This window comes from Hydra vulgaris, chromosome 03, assembly GCF_038396675.1.
Source record: "Hydra vulgaris chromosome 03, alternate assembly HydraT2T_AEP".
NCBI lineage: Eukaryota > Metazoa > Cnidaria > Hydrozoa > Anthoathecata > Hydridae > Hydra > Hydra vulgaris.
In genome coordinates, this window is record NC_088922.1 from 61,985,166 (window position 1) to 62,005,060 (window position 19,895).

Consider the following 19,895-nt stretch of genomic DNA (forward strand, 5'->3'; position numbering starts at 1 on the left):
AGTGTGGAAGCATTGGCATTAAACCCATTAAAAAAATCCTCTATTTTTATTCAAAATTTTCATTCAAAAAAATCCTATAGATTATATTCAAAATCTCCTCTAAAATCCTCTAATATCCTCTTTTCTTATAAAACTTTTATGCAGCCACCCTGAAATTATAAGTAAATTATTTTTTTATTATTTAAATGTTATTAAAAACCCTTTATAACAATTTGTAGGATTGATTTTATAAAATCAAAATTTTCAACAACAATTTTTAATGAAATTTAAATTTAATAATAACTAAATTTAGTAAAACTAATAATCAAATAAACACACAGGAACTTACAGGTGGCTGCACATAAACGTACATATATACATAGTGAATTACGAGTGGATGAACAGCGCACTAGAAACACGAACATATATTTATATAAAGTGGCTTATGAGTGAACCAGCACTACACCAGAAGTCCCTACAGAACACAAACATACACAAAAAATTTTAACATCTTCACTTCCAACAAGGCTGCAAGCAACCACTATTAGAGTTTTTTCTTAGTAAACTTCATCTTATAGTAGACTATAAGATGAAGTTTATAAAGCAAGATAACAATTATCCCGCAGTTTAAAAGATTACAAATTAGGAAAAATAAGGAATCAGGAAAACAAGAAGGAGGGAGCAAATTCCAAAGAAGTGACGTTCAAGGAAAAAAAACTAGGCAAATAAGAATTTTCTGAACACTTAGGAACAGTCACAGTAAAAGGATGAGACTCAATTGAATGACAAGTAACACAAGAATATATTTTAGTAAATGGCTCCAGAGATACTAGCTCATTAGAACACCGTCCATTATAGTATTAATTATAGAAAAGAGAAAGAGAAGCAACATAACCACGCTGTAACAATGGTTGGAGGTTGGCTGGAAGAGCATGTCCAACTATGTTTACAATACATTTTTGCACTCTAAAAAAGAAAGGGTATCATTCAAAGATGAAACTGTAAACAATTTACATCATAATTTTTCAAAATTTAAATAGTATATGTTAAATAATAATTTAATAATAGTTAATTTTAATAAGAATTTTTTTTCCGTAGAAAAAATTTAATAAAAAAATTGTAAAAAAAACCCCAAACATCAACACTACTGTGTTGATATTTTGCATTGAAATTTTCTTTTCCCTAAATGATATTTTCAAGAATTTTTCTTATAATTTTTTAAAATGATATTTTCAAAAATTGTTGCATTTTTTTAAAAAAATATTTTTTTGAAATGACAAATTATGTTGTTGTTGTCTTTAAATAAGTTCTTTTTAAATGTTTTACATGATAATCTTAGTTTAATTCATAAAAGTTTTAGTATTTGACACCACAGTAGAATTTAGACAATTAAAAAATGTAATTGAACAAAACTGCGCTTTTCTTCTTTTATTTAAAAAGTACATTGTATTTTTTTATCATACAGCAAAACAAATTTGTATTATTTTTCCAAACATCACAAGAAAAAGTTTGTAAAAAGTAAAAATAGTAATATATTTTTATTTTATAGGTGCAACTTATTTTTTACAGATATCGTAATAGTTTTCAGATTTATATATCTTATTTATATTTCTTTTGTTTTTAAATTAAAACAAATATTAAAGCTTTACTTACAAAACTTATGATTTTCATACGAGTATTTTACATTGTATAGAACATTATATATAAGGGCTCTTGTTTTTGTGCAAGATAGCGCAGTATTAAATATTCTGAATCTTACTTAATTTCATTTAAGCAATAGGAACTATTTTTGAACTTCTCTGGTCATTTTTATGCTATAATGTTTTTTGTTCTCCTGTCGAAAAAAAGCATTTATTAACAATTAATTTCATTAACTCACAGTATTAATTATAGATATTTGATGAACTGTTAGAAAAAATTGAAAAAAAATTAAGACTTTTAGGTTATTGGAACAATCGTTTTTTAAGCCCGCAATCCTTAGGTATAATGGCGGCAAGGACTCCATAACTCCGGGCTTGAAAACAATAAGTTTTAAGTCATTAAATCTCATGAATTTTTTTATTAAAGCAGATTTTTTTTAAAGTCAACAACCATGTTTAGAGCTTCTGGACACTACAGACTTGGAAAAAGTAGAGATGTAAAGCCGGAGTCCTTTTGGGACTCCGCATCCCTGAATGCTACACAATTTTGCAACCTTTAGTCATTATAATTAATATGTTCCTAGGACTTTTTTTGATCTTAGAATAAAACAACACAATATCACATTATTTTAGGGGCTTTTTATTTATTGCTTAGTCCTTCTAAATATAAGTAAATTTAGTTCAAGTTTATATTTCAATATTTACAGTTGCAATGTATTAAAAAAAAGATGTTTGATGTTGAACTTTTTATTTTGTTATTTATTTTTTACCTACTTTTGTTGTAAAAAGACTTTAGTACCCCTGTCATTAAAATCATTTGTTTTATATATATTTCAACATAATTATTTTAACTATGTTTTTTCGTTTGACTTCTCGAACTTCAGAAGAATTATTGTCTAACCAAATAAAAATACTGCTGTTAATTTTATACAGTTAATATAAAACAATTTTTTATCAGAATCTTGATTGAGATAATAAATACTTTATCATTTATTAACATTAAATATAGCGCAATAACAATTTATAGCAACAAACGAGCATAAGATATTTAAGGTTTTTAATATCTTTTTAAATGTTAAAATTAGAAAATAAATAACTAAACAAATAATGAAAAAGTTTATAAATGAAAATAGATAAAAAATTTTCCAAAGTTTCATTTGTCAAAAATCTACTGTGACATCAAATACTAAAACTTTTATGAATTAAACGCGCTTCAAAGGAATTACTGAAGATTGTAGATTTCAACATATAATTTAAAGGCTCCTATTTTTTGAGTAAATTTGAGAGGTTTGACTAAAACAACAAGGTTTGTTTTTCTTGGTATGCATTATTTACTTTTAATCAAAAAAAACTTGGTTCAAATCCTTTTCTTTTAATATTATCTTTAATATGAACACAACATGTGTTAAGAGTTTTGATCCCATTAATACAAAATCAGATTGGCTAAAGGTGTGGTATTCCATAAAGTTCTTTAATTGGGCCATTAATGCTCTTGTTATATATTGGTGATTTACCTTTTAAATTAATAATAAATGCAAACTTTATGAAGATATTAAGATAAGGACAATAAAATTATTGCTGTAGTTAACAACAAAACTCAATTCTTCCAAGATAATATTGATTATTTAACTGAACGGTATGACAAATAGATGCTGAATTTTAACATCAAAAGCGTAAAAAACACAACAAATTGCAGGCTTAATATTGTTCTATAAAATATTATTTATACTTATATTATTGACATAGTCAGAATCAGTATTAAAATAATTAATGGTACCCAATCATAAAAAATTAATAAACTTAGTTGTTAAATCAAAACAAATCCTTTATGCCCATCCTCCAATCCAATAGTTTCTCAATTGGGTTTCATGAAGAAAAAATTAAAAAGTAATAAAATTTCAATGTTGTATTTTTTTAATTTATTTCATTTGATTATTTATTCAACTTCATTGATTTACCACCAAAACTGCTCTCTACTAAACCACAAAACTACTCTCTATCAAACCACAAATGTGCTACTACTTCATTGTTTTATATGAATTATTTATCATATATAAGTCAATATTAAAGCTTTAATTGAAAAGTATTGACTAGTATGCTTGGATTCTAATGTATTTATGGAGTTCTAGTTTTTGTTTTTGCAAAATGAAAATGTTTACCTTCAGGAAAACAGGTTCTGCTCTGTTAAATGTTTCCTAATAAATATAAAAAACCCCTGTTAAAATCTTTTTTTTTTAAAGTTTTGTTTAAATGTTTTTAAACATTTTTTTAACTAATTCACTTACAATTAACTACCAATTATGCTGGGAGACATAATTAGCAACTACTAGTTATGTTGGAAGAAATAATTAGAAAATACTAATTATGTTGGGAGAAATAGTTAGTAACTACTAATTATTTTAGGAAACATAATTAACATCTTCTAATTATTTTAAGAAAGAAAAAAACAAATTAGAGAGTTAAAGAACTAGAAAACGTTAGACTGACATTAGACTGTATATTGTTTGTTTTAGAAATAAATTAAGATTTGGGAGTGAGTTCCAAAGCACTGGTGTTTGCAGAAAAAGCTACATGAATCAATCTTTTTTGTGCACGAAGGAACAGTTGCAGTAAAATGATGCAGCATATTGAATGATGAGTCACACAAGATTGAGTTTTTGTTTATGGAACAAGATGATAACTTGCTTGAAAAATGATCATTACTCACATCACATTGGATAAAGAGATGAAGAAGAAAGTAATTTAGAACAACAATCTAATTTAAAACAATAGATAGGGGCTAAAGCTTAGCAGCTAAAGCAGTTTCAACAAAGTTTATAATTACATAGTTTAAATGCAGTAGATCTTTCATTGAGTATTCAAAAAGGAAGATTTGAAAGCATATTACAAGGAAAAAATACCAAAAAGGTTGCTTGATGGAGAAATCAAGTCAATTGGATGAGCTAAAAATTTGCTTAAACTAATTACAAAAAAAAGGCGATTTTAGAAGACAATGTAAAATCAATGAAAAGACAATTAAACTTACCATTAAAAGAGATTAATCAATGCTTCCAGGTAATCAATGCTATTATCAGTCAAAACGTTATAAAACTTCTGACAAATTTAAATACATTTGAATTGAAAAAAGCGCTCCTAATTTCTTTGTATGTCAGGCTATTTGCAGTTGTGGTTTTAAAAGCTTTCCTTTCATAACAAATCAATCTTTGACATCAGATCCATATGTGAAAAAATGACTTCTTTGTCTAATTAAAAAACACAACCAACCTTATTTTGGCAAGATCTGGCATCGATCCACTATTTCAGAAAAGTAACGCAGTGGTATAAGAAGAATAGAGTCAATTTTGTTCCATATGATGCTAATCCACCAAACTGTCCTGAGCAATAAGTATTCAAATCTTACTGGGGAATTGTGAAGGGAATATTGAAGGAAAGGGGGGAAATGTGCAAAAAGTGTTTTTGTGATTTATGGATTAATGTTACAAAAAAAATTATGAAAAGTAAAATTGTGGATATGATGGCGGGTACTTCACAAAAAATTAAAATTACTTGCACATCATAAAGTTAAGGGTTAATTTATTTTCGTTGAAATAAAAAATATTTATGTAAGCATCATTATAAAATAAAATCATTACAATTGATTAAGTGGTTTTTGAGAAAACTCAATTTAAAATCGTCCAAATTTCAACCGATCATGGTGATAATTAAAAAAGAAAATTGAAATCTGTATTAATATTCATAAATTAAGTTGTTAGGCTCAAGATGAGATATTAGAAGTTTGTTAAATAAAGGTTCAAATGCTTTGATAATAATAGTAAAACAACTGATTATGTAATAGTTAGGGTGGCCATGGAAAGGTTATGAAATCATAAAAACGTCATGGAATTTAATTTATTCTTGGAAAAAGTCATGGAATTCCTAATATTTGTTAATAGTCATGGAAAATTCATGGAATTTTTAAAAAAATCCTTATTTTTTTCCTCTAGTGATATTTTAAAGATATTTGCAAAGAAAATTACTTTGATGTCTTATCTGAGACATATGAACAAGATATGTGGCAGATTTTAATGTGTATGCATCAAACCATGTTTAATTTTCGATAAATTATGGCTATAATTTATGTCACTTAACACTTTTAATTAGTATCTTTTTTAATTAGTAAGGAGGTATCATCTCTAGTTCCATCAACTAAAATTCATTCTCGTTTGACTCATCATTCAGTCTAGTCTCGTTTTTCTATCTGTATCTGTTCCTGTTTTCTTGGTTCATACAACCTTTAACTTTTCAAGTCTTTTGTCAACTGTTTCCTTGCTCTATAACTCTACTCTTTTTTTCTAGTAACTCCTAACCTAATAGTGGTTGCTTGCAGCCCTGTTGGGAGTGAATCAGAATTAAAAAAATCTTGTTGTTTTTTGCCTTTCTTTTGTATATAATTTTATTTGTTGTTGTTGAGTTAATTTTCTTTTTTTTTAATTTTAGAATTTATAAAATTGTTTTTAAGATTCTCCAGCTGTCCCACCTAGTGCCGGTGCTAATCAATTATTTCGTGGGTTCAGTTATGTTGCACCTTCAGTATTGAGTTCAGGACTTGAAGTGAGTTACATTTTTTGTTTGCCTATTTTGACAATGAAAATATAAAAATATTTGTAAAATCAAATTTAAAACAATGTTTAAAATAAATTGTCTGGTAATATGATTTCTGTTGCGTATTATAACAGGGAGGCTTTCAAGGTATAGAAGAAGGAATGGAGTTTACTGATTCTTCCAGCGGAAGTGTCCAATCTAATGGTGATGTTCCTTCTGATAAATATGACACATCTATTTATGACCAGTATGATATTAAAGAGGTGAAAATTTAAAAAATAGAAAATAATGAAACTTTTCATGTTAATTTTTTTTATTATTATTTATTAAAATATTTTTTGTAATAGAAAATAATTGAATTTCACTAGGAAATAGGTATGGGAGCTTTTTCGGTTTGTAAACAATGTTTTCATAAAGCAAGTGGATGCGAGTTTGCAGTCAAGATTGTTGATCAAAGTAAAAGAGATCCAACTGAAGAAGTTCAGGTTTTCTATTAATTTTATAAGATTTAAAACAATATCGTATTAATTTATAAATAGACTATAATGAAATAATTAAAAATATAGTAATGAAAATAAATGAAAATGAAATGTATTTCAAGCTACAGAGAGTCTTAAAGTAACTTTAGGAAATTAGTATTGGTATCTATGAGAAAGCAAGTAGTGTTTTCATTAACCAAATAGTGATAATTGGTAAAATTTCCAGTCCTTTTTCTATGATTTCTAAAAATTTGAAGTTATAAAACATTTAAAAAAATAATTTTTATGTTGAAAAAAAATATTTTTTTTGGTCAAATAGATGACATTCAATATATCAAATAAATGACACATAACAATAATTGATGATGCAGGTTAGTAAGCGACCGGGGCTGAGGCTAGGTTTGATAACACATAGCCGCGACCGTGGCCAGGTTTATGACCAGGACTGCATAAATATTGATAGATCCTATAAAAATGTTATTTTTAATTAAAATTTATGATATGAGTTATAATTAAAAGCAATACTTTTATAAGATCTAATAATATTAATGCAGCCCCTTTATAAACCTGGCTGGGCTGCATTAAAGTTGATAAATCCTATAAAATATTGTTTTTAAATAAAATTCATGTCGTAAATTTTATTAAAGATAACATTTTTATACTTTCTATCAATATTTATGCAGCCCTGGTCATAAACCTGGTCCCGGTCGCGGCTAAGTGTTATCAAACCTAGCCCCGGTCGCTTACTAATGCAGGTTAAACCAATACATTTAAACATACTATTATAATTTTTGGTATTAAACCAGGATTGCCTTTTTTTAAGCAAAGTATTGTTTACACTTACATAAACAACAACTTTATCTGGGAAAGCATTTGAATGGTTTTGAATCATGTTAAAAATAATCAATTTCATAAAACTTTGTTTAATGTGGTTGTGGGTTTCAGTATTTATCTTGTTTTATCAAGTTATATTTGCTCTTTTTGAATGATTTTTATATAATTTTATAAAAATCATTGAAAAAGAGCAAATTTAACTTGATAAAACAAGATAAACACTGAAACCCATTTAATTTATGCAGATTTTTATTCAGTTCTTTTTTTGCTCTAAATTTTTCAGGAACAATTAAAAAATATTGATAACTTTAGTTAAATTATAACCACTTGAGATTTACAAAATAATATTCAATAACTTCTAAAACTTAAAAGAAAAATTTAAAAAAAAAGTATAAATAATAATCTATTACTTAGGAGAAAAAAAAAGACTTATAAAAAACTTAAATTACCAATGACAATTAATCTATTATTTTTGGATATCATTCTGATATTTTTTACTTCTATGTTTTAATTTCGGCAATTTGACCTTTCATAAAATTGATTTTCGTTGAAAAAATGAAAGTATAATTAGTACTTTAGGGTATTTATTTTATTGTATTATTAGGAATTTTTTTTAAGTATGGTTAATACTAATTTTATAATGATAAGAATTTAAATAAATTTAAATTCTTACATTATAATAATAGTATTAATCATAATTTTTATTCATGTTCATGGTTTTAATCAATTCATGGTGTGCAGATATTAAAATTATAGATATTGCTTCGATATGGGCAACATCCAAACATATGTACTCTGCGTGATGTTTTTGATGACGGAAAGTATACATATATGGTAATGGAAAGATGTCGTGGAGGAGAACTTCTAGAAAAAATTTACAAGCAAAAGTATTTATCAGAAAAAGAAACTGCATATATTATGGATGTACTTGCTAAAACCATAGATTATCTACACCAGCAAGGAGTAAATTTTTTTTATTATTATCATTATTATTAATTTTTTTTTTTGCAAATAAGTTTTGATTATTAGTATTATTTAATTTATTTTACATTTTTTGCTATAATTATAGGTTGTCCATCGCGACTTACAACCAAGTAACATTTTATTTGCTGATGAACTACGCAATCCGGATAGTATAAGAATTGTTGATTTCGGTTTTGCAAAACAAATGAGAGCAGAGAATGGTCTTCTAATGACACCTTGTTACACAGCTAATTTTGTTGCTCCTGAGGTATGACAGAAGAACAGTTTAAACTTAAACTTCTTTAAATACTTCATATTTTTAATATTTTTTTCTGAGTTAGTATGTGTTGAGCATGATCAAAGTAAACTCTATTCAAATAAGATATTAAATGTGATTTATTGATTGATTGAAGTAGAATGCTCTGGTTGGTGCACTATGAACACAATAACAAAACAAAAATAGAAATGTGTCCCATGGTTTCATAAGTATTGTGTATGAGATGTTCCATAAGCATCGTTTTTAAAAAGTATTTCTACTATTTTTTTATAGCAATATTTTTTAATTGACTAATTCATTTTTCTAATTAAAAAAAAGTTGATTTTCAAATGTTTGCTTTTACTGAATTTAGGCTGTGTTATTTTAGCTCTCGGAATTAGGAAAAAATACATTTAATTGCCAAACTTAAACTATTAGAGGTCTGTATCAGATTGGCAAAAAAAAATTTACACAAAGAAGTTACCATAAAACATAGAAAGAATGTTAACAATTTTTTGCCAGCCTCAAACACTTTAAGGTCAGGAGTTAGGTCGGCATTGCCAAATGCCTACCCTAATTCTAAGGTCTGGTTGTTGCCAAGGGTTATTAAAAATAGTGATAGGAGTCAAGAATGTATGGGGTTTTTTGGGAAATAGACAAGGAAAATACTCTAATTTTTTATTTTAGAATAGCTTAATTTAAATTTATTTATAAAAACTCAGAAATAATATTAATAACCAAGAAACCGAAATTATTGTTTTAGTATTTTAATTTGAAAAAAAAATGTTAACACATAAATGCTACCAATTATTTAATGAAGGCGTTTTATATATTTAGGGTACCTAATTATTCATGAATTGTTTTATATAATTTAATAATTATTAATTTTATAACTATATTACTTCATGGCGCGACAAATCGCTTTTTTTTAATGAATGTCTACATTCATATCTTAATTTATTGGCGAATGTGTAATTAAAGACATGTATCTTAATAAATGTTAAAAAAAAGTGTTTGCCAATAAATATGACATGTCAAATATGGGAATTTTATTTTCAGATAATTTTAATTCTAGTCAACAAGTTAATAGATTTATCAAAGATGCTTATTGAATTTAATTGATTTTTTATGCATTTGCAAAGTGCATGCAATATAATTGAGCAAATAATTAATATGCGAAGATTAACCCTTTGATGCTAAATAGTGAATTTTTCTTGTTAAATTTATTAGGCCGGGTAGATAAAAAAAAAAAAATGTTTATACTCAGTAATTGATCAGCTTTACGTGAATAAAAACTTTAGCAATTTTGCTCAAATTTTTTTATCGCGTAAAGGTGAGCAAATATTCAGCTTTTTAAGGGTAATTTGCTTAACATTATGTGAATAAAAATTTGAGCGATTTTGCTCAAACTTTTGTTCATGTAAAGCTGAACAATTACTCTAAAAAAATAAAATATCAATCACATAATTATTTGGAAAAAAATTGCTGAAGTAATGCATTTATTTTTAAAAATTTCAAGCAAACACCAACATTTGCTTAAGCAAAAGTAAAGAAATGTGACGTCTGTTTTTTTTCTTTTTTTAACAAATGCTCACATGTTTATCAATTTGTCACGCCCTGAACTTAATTTTAATAGTTTTAGTTTCCTTCAACTTAAAATACTGTATTGCTTGATAATTAATACAGATTTTTTTTTATTTGCAATGGTTAGGTATTAAAGAAACAAGGGTACGATGCTGCTTGTGATATTTGGTCTTTAGGTGTATTAATGTATACTATGCTATCTGGGTAAGGTTTAATTTTCACTTTATTATTTGGGCAAGTTTTAATTTTATAGCCATTATTTATGTAATTATTTATTTATAAAATTTGTTTTCAGGCGTACACCTTTTGCTGCTGGACCTGAAGATACACCTGCAATGATTTTAACTAGAATTGGTCAAGGAAATATTGTATTAAATGGAGGTTCATGGGATAATGTTACTGACTCAGCTAAGGTTATTTTATGTTTTAAGTAATAATTAGTAAAATAATAATGATAAATAATACTTATATTATTATTAATAATTATATTATTATTAATAATTATATTATATATAAATAAAAAAAAATTCTATTATTTGTATAATAAATATATTATATAAATTAGTAATGAGAATAATAAATAATAATTAAAATAACTGATAAAGGTTTTTAAATTAATTAAAAATTGTTATTTTACATTTTACTCCTAATATGTTATTAATTCCACACTCTAAATTTTGCAAATTAAATGAAACAGTTTACTATTTAATTATTTGCATATTACATGCATATGTGTGTGTACATATGCTTTTATATATATATATATATATATATATATATATATATATATATATATATATATATATATATATATATATATATATATATATATATATTTAAACAACTTTAAAAAGTATTCTACACAATAGAGTGCTCAATGTTCTTAAAAGAACAGAGCAATTATATAGATTTCTGATGAATCTTTGTTGATGAAACACAGTGTCAAATGGAAAAAAATTTAGTAAAGTGATTTTCTACTTATATATATATATATATATATATAGAGAGAGAGAGAGAGAGAGAGAGAGAGAGAGAGAGAGAGAGAGAGAGAGATAGAGAGAGAGAGAGAGAGAGAGAGAGAGAGAGAGAGAGAGAGAGAGAGAGAGAGAGAGAGAGAGAGAGAGTTCTCTCTAAACTATTTAATATGTGCTTAACTAAGGCTTGTTTTTCCCACCTGCTAGAAAATGGCTTCTGTTTCAATTTTCAAAATCTCCGGTGAATATTCTGATCCAGTTATCGTCTGATCAGCCTTGTTTCTGTTATTAGCAAGGCCATTGATCCACAAATCTCTCCAATCCCATCTTGAGTCAAATAACTTACTGTCAAACGATCAATACGGTTTTCAATCCTCTTGCTCTACTTTAGACTTGCTAACTGCTGTGACTGAAAGATTTTATCGTGCATTAGAGGGAGAGAGGCTAGGGCTATTACTTTATTTTGTTTGTTTTTTCCTAATTTCATAAAAAGAGGGTTATAAGTTTTTATCCGTAAAAGGTTTAGTAAATATTTTTTAAATAACATTTTATAACTAGTAGGAAAAAATAAAAATTTTGAGTTGATTACATTTTCATGTTTTATATACTGAAATCTATCTTAGATTATTTTAGACAAATTCATAGTCTTTTTGCCTTAAAAATCATCTTAGATAAGATAATAAGCTTTGCATCAGAGATTCCTAAAAAATCTTGATTCTTACTATGAAGATCCAATTAATTGTAAAAGTTTCAAATTCCACTTTTTAAGATCAAACTCTTTAAATCACAGAAAATTTTAATTTAAAAACAAAAATATCACCTTGAGCCATTAGAGAAAAAATCAAGTGTCAGACTTTAATAAAGTATAAAATCAACATGTTTAAAAGATATTACCTGTAAAAACCAAGAAAAATGCCTATTTGCTTGAATAGAGGAATTTTATGCAAAATAACTTACTGTTTAAATTGTGTTTTCTCAACAACCCCATTTGATATCAATCTGAAATTTATTAGATAAATAAATATTAGATTTTTTTTATCTGATTCAATCCCAACAAGGCTGCAAGCAATCACTTTTAAGTTGGGAGTTACTAGAAAAAAAGAATAGAGTTATAGAGCAAAGAAGCAGTTAACAGAAGACTTGACAAGTTTAAACTTGCATGATTCAGGAAAACCTGATAATGGGAAAGAGTTCCAAAAAGTTGAAGTGAAGGGAAAAAAACTAGGCAAATAAAAGCAACTTTACAAGAATGGGAAAGAGGCTCAAAGCTTAGCAGATAGAGCGGATCCAACTAAGTATACAATGCATTTTTGGACCTTGTCTAGAAGAGAAACAGTAATCCAAAGAGGGAGGAATGAAAGATTTATTGAGATAGAGAATGGAATCAGGAGTAAGAAAATGGTGAGAAAGATAAAGAGGCAACCTTAGCAGATGCTAATTTAGCAATCGATTGTATATATGGTTTTCAAGCAAGGTCAGTAGTAAACAATAATCCAAGAAGACATAAAGAAGAGGACTCGTTGAGAGGGTTGCCATTCATTAATAAAGGAATGTCAACAGTATTGCGATAGTCTTTAGCAGTAAATAACTGATTTTTGTTGGAGTTAAAATTTACAAGCCACTGCAAACCCCAATCTGTTACAGAAGTGAGATTAGATTTAAGATCGATTGCCTTTTCAATTAAAAATCGATTGAAAAGCGATTGAAATGAGAAGACTTTTTGTCAAGACAGAAGTATAAAGTTGAGTCACCAGCTTCTTTAGATGTAAGGTTGTCAGGAAGATCATTAATGTAAATAAGAAACAAAACAGGACTAAGGATAGAACCTTGAGTTACCCCAGAAGTTACTAGAAATGAAGAAAAGTTAAATGCCCAGCAATCGAGAAGATGCATTATAATGGCACTGAAGTCGCAGCCATTGCATATGTACTTGCGCACTAATATAGAAAATTATATCTTCCAAGTTTTGAAATAGTTTTATCCAAAAGTTAAATTATTATTAAAGTTGGAGAAGTTCTGGTTGTTTAAAGGAAAAAATTTTACATAAAAAAAATAATTATGATAGAGGAATAAGAAGTGGGTAATTGGATCAGAAATTCAAGTTACTTTCTGAATGCTATTGATAATGGTTTTGGAAATTCTGATGTTGATAAAGATTTTTCACATTGAAAGTTAATGTTGATAAAATATTAAATAATGTATTATTGTATTAATTATAAGTTAATTATTAATTTTAAATATTAATTACTATTATGTTAATTATTGCTAAATTCTATATTAAGACTAAAGATTTTAAACTTTAAAAATGAAATGAATTTTAAAGTTATCAAATGACATGTTACTGTTACTTGATAATGCTACCCAGGCAGGTACCAGGGTGCCTTGGTACCTGTCAACAGCTTTACAAATGTTCCTGTTGCTTAACCTGAAGTTTAATTATTATAAACTCATCAAGTAAAAACATCCACATTAGTGCAAACAGCATCAAGTAAAACTCATTTTTAATGAGGTAAGTTACATAAGTATAAAACTGTGGTAGTTTTATGTTCCAGGTATTGTAAAAGATGCATGGTATCTTTCTCCAAAATTGAACTTTATAATATGTGTTTCTATAGAAACGTTGTCAACATAAATAAATGTTATTCCTTTAATGTGTTAAACAGACCATATGTACCTTTGCCTTGATATGTCAATAGGGTTGTTAAGTGACTAAGGATTGACTTATGCAACTAGAGGCAATAAATCATTAATTAATGTTAAATTTCTGTTATTGACTTTCCTAGAATTTTCTGCAATACTTAAATATTTTTTTTAAAACATCTTCGCTTCCAACAAGGCTGCAAGCAACCACTAATTAAAGTTGGAAGTTACTGGAAGAGAAAAGATAAAGATTGAAGAGCAAAATAACGATTGACAGGAAACTTAAAGGATTGCAAATTATATGAATCAGGAAAGCAAGATAAAGGAATCGAATTCCAAAGGACTGATGTTCGAGGAAAAAAACTAGACAAATAAGGGTTTTGGAGCACCAAGGAACAGTCACAGAAAAAGGATGAGACTTGATTGAATGACGAGTAACACAAAAATGAATTTTAGTAGATGGTACAAGAGACACTAGCTCTTTAGAACAGTGCCCATTATAGAATTTGTAGAAAAGAGAAAGAGAACCAACATTACGACGATGTGATAATGGTTAGAGGTTGGCTGCAAGAGCAGGTCCAACTATGTTTACAATGCGTTTTTGCACCTTGTCTAAAAGAGAAAGGGCATCATTAGAAGATTCGCCCCAGATATGGCAGCAGTATTCCATACAAGGCCGGATTTGAGATTTATAGAGATAGAGAATAGAATCCGGAGAAACAAAGTCTCAAGCTTGATAAAGAGATGCAACCTTAGCAGATGCTAATTTTGCAATAGATTTTTGGTATATGGTTTCCAAGAAAGATCGAAAGTAAGAGTTGATCCTAGAAGATTAAGAGTGGATGACTCATCGAGTACATTACCATTCATAAATATAAGAAGATCTAATTTATTGTGATAACGATTGGCTGAAAAATTTGAGTTATATCTGTATTGAAGTTCACCAGCCACTGTGAGCCCCATGCTGTAGCAGAAGTGAGATCTTTTTCAAGCTCAAATGTCCCCTCCAAGCAATCAGAGAGTTTTGGCTTCTTATCACAACAAGAATAAATGGTAGTATCATCAGCAAACAATGCCACCTTAGATGTGAGAATATTTGGAAGATCGTTAATGTAAATTAAAATGAGTATAGGGCCAAGGATAGAACCTTAAGGAACCTCTGAAGTTATAGAATAAGAAGAAGAGTGACAACTTTTATACTACGATTGGAAAGGAAGGATTCAATTATCTTAAAGATGTTACCAGATACACCATAAGAAGAAAGCTTATGGAGAAGACCAGCATGCCAAACTTTATCAAAAGCTTTTGAAATGTCAAGAGCGATGGCCTTAACCTCTCCACCTTCATCTAATGCACGATAAAACCTGTCAGTTATTACTGTTAGCAAATCAGCTGTAGAACGAGAAGATTGAAATCCATATTGATGATCAGAAAGTAAGTTATTAGATTCAAGATGAGAAAGTAAGTGTTTGTTTATTAAAGATTCAAAAACCTTGCTTGTGATAGGAAGAAGACTAATGGGACAGTAGTTAGACGAGTTTGATTGCTCTGTAGAATTTTTGAAAATAGGGATAATGGATGCCGCTTTCCAGCAGGCTGGAAAACAAGACTCTGTTAAGCACTTGGAGAATAGTTTTGAGAATATAGACCACAGCTCTGGAGAACACTTCTGTAAGACAATAACAGGTATGTTGTCTGGGCCACAAGCCATAGAAGAGTCTAAGCAGGAAATCACTTTAGATACAGAAGCCGGAGTGATGCAAATGTCAAGCAATGGATCAGCCTGTTTGTTGGCAATATCAGGTAGAACGCAACTTGTGGAATCAAAAGATATTGATGAAAAGTTTTTAGCAAACAATACAGCTTTGTCTTTAAATGAGGTGACAAAATCTGAACCATACAAGAGAGGTGGAATTAAAGATTTGCCCTTATTATAAATACTATTAAAGATTCTCCAGAAGTCACGAGAGCCTAATTTTTGAGATGAGATACGAGATTTCATAACCTGAGAATAGTGGGTTTTGGCATTAGACAAAACCTTTTTACAATGGTTTCTAGCAGTAATAAACAGATGTCTGTTTCTTGAGAATTGTTTTGCTGATAGATATAAAAATAATGGTTTCAATTGGCAATCGCAGCAGCACAATGTGAGAAAAACCATGGATGAGAGTGAGGTTTGACCTGGAATCGTCGAGAGGGAGCAAAAAATTCCATGCCAGCCTGAATCCATGAAGTTATGTAAGAAGCACATATACATCATTTAATATAAGGCTCTCAACATAATTGTTTTGTTTTTTTGGATTTTCTTTTCTTTTGTTTTCTATGTTTGCAATGCAATCTTTGTATGCTACAAGTGTAGATTTTTGACCAGTAATTAAACTAAATTTTTTGGAAATCTATAAAAGAAAAGTTTAAAATTACTAAATTAAAAACTGCTAATATTATTTATTATACCAAAGATATAATAAATAATATCAGTAATTTTTAAGTTTAAAAGTTAAGTGGTTTGTTTTGTGTTTTCGTTTTTTTTTTTGCATAAGTCTTTTTAACATTATTCAAACAGTATTTTTGCTTTTGGTGATGATCATCACACTGAATGGCTTGCCTCTATAACCACTGACTCTATTAGGTTAAAGTGGTGAGGCAAAAACTGTTCCTTGATCCAAGAATTACAACAAAACCTACTTTGTTTAACTTCTATTGAATAACAAATAAATTTTATGGGATTTACTATGCCCCTTAAAGACAGAAGCTATTGGTTTAGTTTTAGTAAGACAGTTTTTGAAAACATTAACTGTTTTTAGACTTGATAAATTTAATAAGATACCACTGTTAATTCAATGGTTTACCAATAAAACGACGAGAGAGCTCAGACAAACTACTTATTTTAAGATCCAAAAAATAATAAATAATCTCTATTTGTTTTAACAAACAAAGTATTCATTAGATTGATATACATTTTAAAACTCATTAAACAAATGGTTTTACTTTTTTTTATGGAAAGTTTACCTGACTTTTAAAGACTATCTTATAGGATTATAAATAATTGCCTGTTAATTTTTTAAGTTTTTATTAAAAAAGCACCCTTCGAATGATGTGTTATTAGAAAATTTATTTTTTTAAATTTTTATTTTTAAAATTCATTTTTTGTAACATGTTTTGCATTGGAGATCAATTTCTAAGAAATCTTTATCTGGCTTGCTTTGATGATTTGAAATTTTTGAACTCTCTAATCAATTGAAATTTTCTGAATGTTTACTTACCTTAAGTAGATCAACATTTAATTTTATTTGTAATAATTTTTTATCTTGTTTTTAAAATCAAGTTTTTTAAATCACAAAAAGTTTTATATTGAAAATAGTAAGCGACCGGGGCTATGGCCAGGGCTAGGTTTGATAACACATAGCCGCGACTGGGGCCAATTTTATGACCAGGGCTGCATAAATATTGATAGAGCCTATAAAAATGTTGTTTTTAATTAAAATTTACGACATGAATTTTATTTAAAAACAATATTTTATAGGATTTATCAATTTTAATGCAGCCCCGGCCGGGTTTATGACTGGGGCTGCATTAATATTAATAGATCCTATAAAAGTATTGTTTTTAATTGTAACTCATATCATAAATTTTAATTAAAAATAACATTTTTATAGGCTCTATCAATATTTATGCAGTCCTGCTCATAAACCTGGCCCCGGTTGCGGCTATGTGTTATCAAACCTAGCCGCGGCCATAGCCCCAATCGCTTACTAATTGAAAATAAACATACTTTAGCTTCTCATTAAAGAAAAAAATTTTTAAAACCATGTTTTTAAATAAAAAATTTAAAAATTTGTTTTTAAAAACCATGAAAAAAGCTTCTTTTTTTTTGCTTTTATTAGGATATTTTATGCAAAATAACCTACTATTTAAATTGTATTTTCTTCAGAACTGTGTTAGATATTGATCTGAAATTTTTAAATCTTGGTTTTGTTCATATATATGTACAAAATCAAAAGGTTTTTGAAAAATCAGAAACTAATATTCCACTTTTTTTTTATTTGTTTTTCCAAGTTTCCTGGTCAAATCTTTTAAAAAAATCTTTAAAATTCTCCTAAATTCTTCTTATTAGTTAACTCAAAAAAAAGTCTGGCCACCCTGCATGGTATGTTAATCCATGTTAACCAACATGTTAACCAACGGTCCATGTTATATAGCATGGTATGTTGGTTTGTTATATAACATGGTATGCATAGTATGTTGGTCCATGTTAACCAACCATGTTAACCAACAGTCCATGTTATATAACATGGACCGTTGGCATGTTATAACATGGTTATTTTTAATCTTGCAGTGGCTAGTCAATATTTATTCAAAACTCCATATTAAGTTAAATAATTACAAAATCAATAAAAATTTAATACTTATTTTGAAAGTTTAAATAATAAACAGTTTTTTGAAAAAAATTTATTTAGTTTAGTTTTAAATTATAGTTTTAAATAAAGAGAAAAATATATATATTTATCAAACTTTCCTTTGTTTATATTTTGTGGGTATATATATATATATATATATATATATATATATATATATATATATATATATATATATATATATATATATATATATATATATATATATACATATATATATATATATATATATATATACATATATATATATATATATATATATATATGTAAAACTGTATAAAAAACAAAATTATTAGTTTTTTATCTTTTTTTAGGATTTACTTCGAAAGATGCTTTATGTTGATCCTTCACAACGGCTTTCAGCTGCACAAGTATTTCAACTTTTTTTGAAGTTTTTAAACTAAATGTTTATATAAACTTTTTCAGCTGCTAAAAATTTGTAATGTATCTGTATAAGTACTGTTATTTTAAATCACAGTAAGACTTTTAAATCTTGTGAAACTAGTCAACAGTTGATGACCAATTGTAGTATGTTCATCTTTTTTCTATAAGTTTTTTATAATAAAATTTTTTTATTGGTAAAATGTTTTATTGTGGTGTTCATATATTTCCTATATTAAAGCAAACTTTGAGATACCAATAATAATGTGTTATTTTTTGTTGTTGTTATTCAATGTGTTTACTTAATACTGAAAAAGTGTGTTATTTCAAAAAAGTTTTTTCAGTAATAATTTATTGGCATTATGAGTTTAATGTTGAATTATTTAGAAAATATGGATGCAACTTACTCATGTTATTACTATGGTTTAGTTATTTTGAACTAAATAGGCTCTTAATTGTTTAATGCAGGTGCTTCAACATCCATGGCTTCGTTTTAAATCTTCAATTCCTGATCGCAAGATGACATTAAATGAAACTGCAGCAAGAATCAAAGAAGCAGTTAAAAACACTTTTAGTGCAGTCCATAAAGCTCCAGATACCAAACCTCTGTCAGGTAGTTATTTTATAGCTTGAATCAGTTTGTAAAAAAGGCTGAAAAAATTTTGTAATTTAATGTTTCAATATTCAAAAGCTTAATTGTATTCTGATATAAATTGCATAAATATGGTTGAGAACAAATTACAATAAGTATAGCATATATATATATTAGTAAGCAACCGGGGCTATAGCCCGGGTTATAGACCAGGGCCAGGTTTATGACCAGGGCTGCATAAATATTGATAGATCCTATAAAAATGTTATTTTTAATTAAAATTTATGAAATGAGTTATAATTAAAAACAATACTTTTATAAGATCTATTAATATTAATGCAGCTCCGGTCATAAACCCGGCCGGGGCTGCATTAAAATTGATAAATCCTATATAATATTGTTTGTAAATTAAGTTCATGTCGTAAATTTTAATTTTAAATGACCTTTTTTCTAGGTTCTATCAATATTTATGCAGCCCTGGTCATAAATCTAGCCCCGGTCGCAGATATATGTTATCAAACCCGGCCATAGCCCGGGTCGCTTACTTATATATATATATATATATATATATATATAT

At 27.5% G+C, this 19,895-nt stretch overlaps 1 protein-coding gene across 1 annotated transcript in view; it reads left to right on the forward strand.

Annotated features, from left to right (window-relative positions):
- The window catches only part of LOC100202283 (ribosomal protein S6 kinase 2 beta), a 50,952-nt gene that overhangs the window by 23,470 nt on the left and 7,587 nt on the right, over window positions 1-19,895 (forward strand). The window contains 9 exon segments of the mRNA NM_001309699.1: window positions 6,118-6,209; window positions 6,335-6,463; window positions 6,569-6,685; window positions 8,270-8,476; window positions 8,583-8,744; window positions 10,444-10,520; window positions 10,612-10,729; window positions 18,660-18,716; window positions 19,195-19,339. Coding sequence (NP_001296628.1) covers window positions 6,118-6,209; window positions 6,335-6,463; window positions 6,569-6,685; window positions 8,270-8,476; window positions 8,583-8,744; window positions 10,444-10,520; window positions 10,612-10,729; window positions 18,660-18,716; window positions 19,195-19,339 — 1,104 coding nt within the window.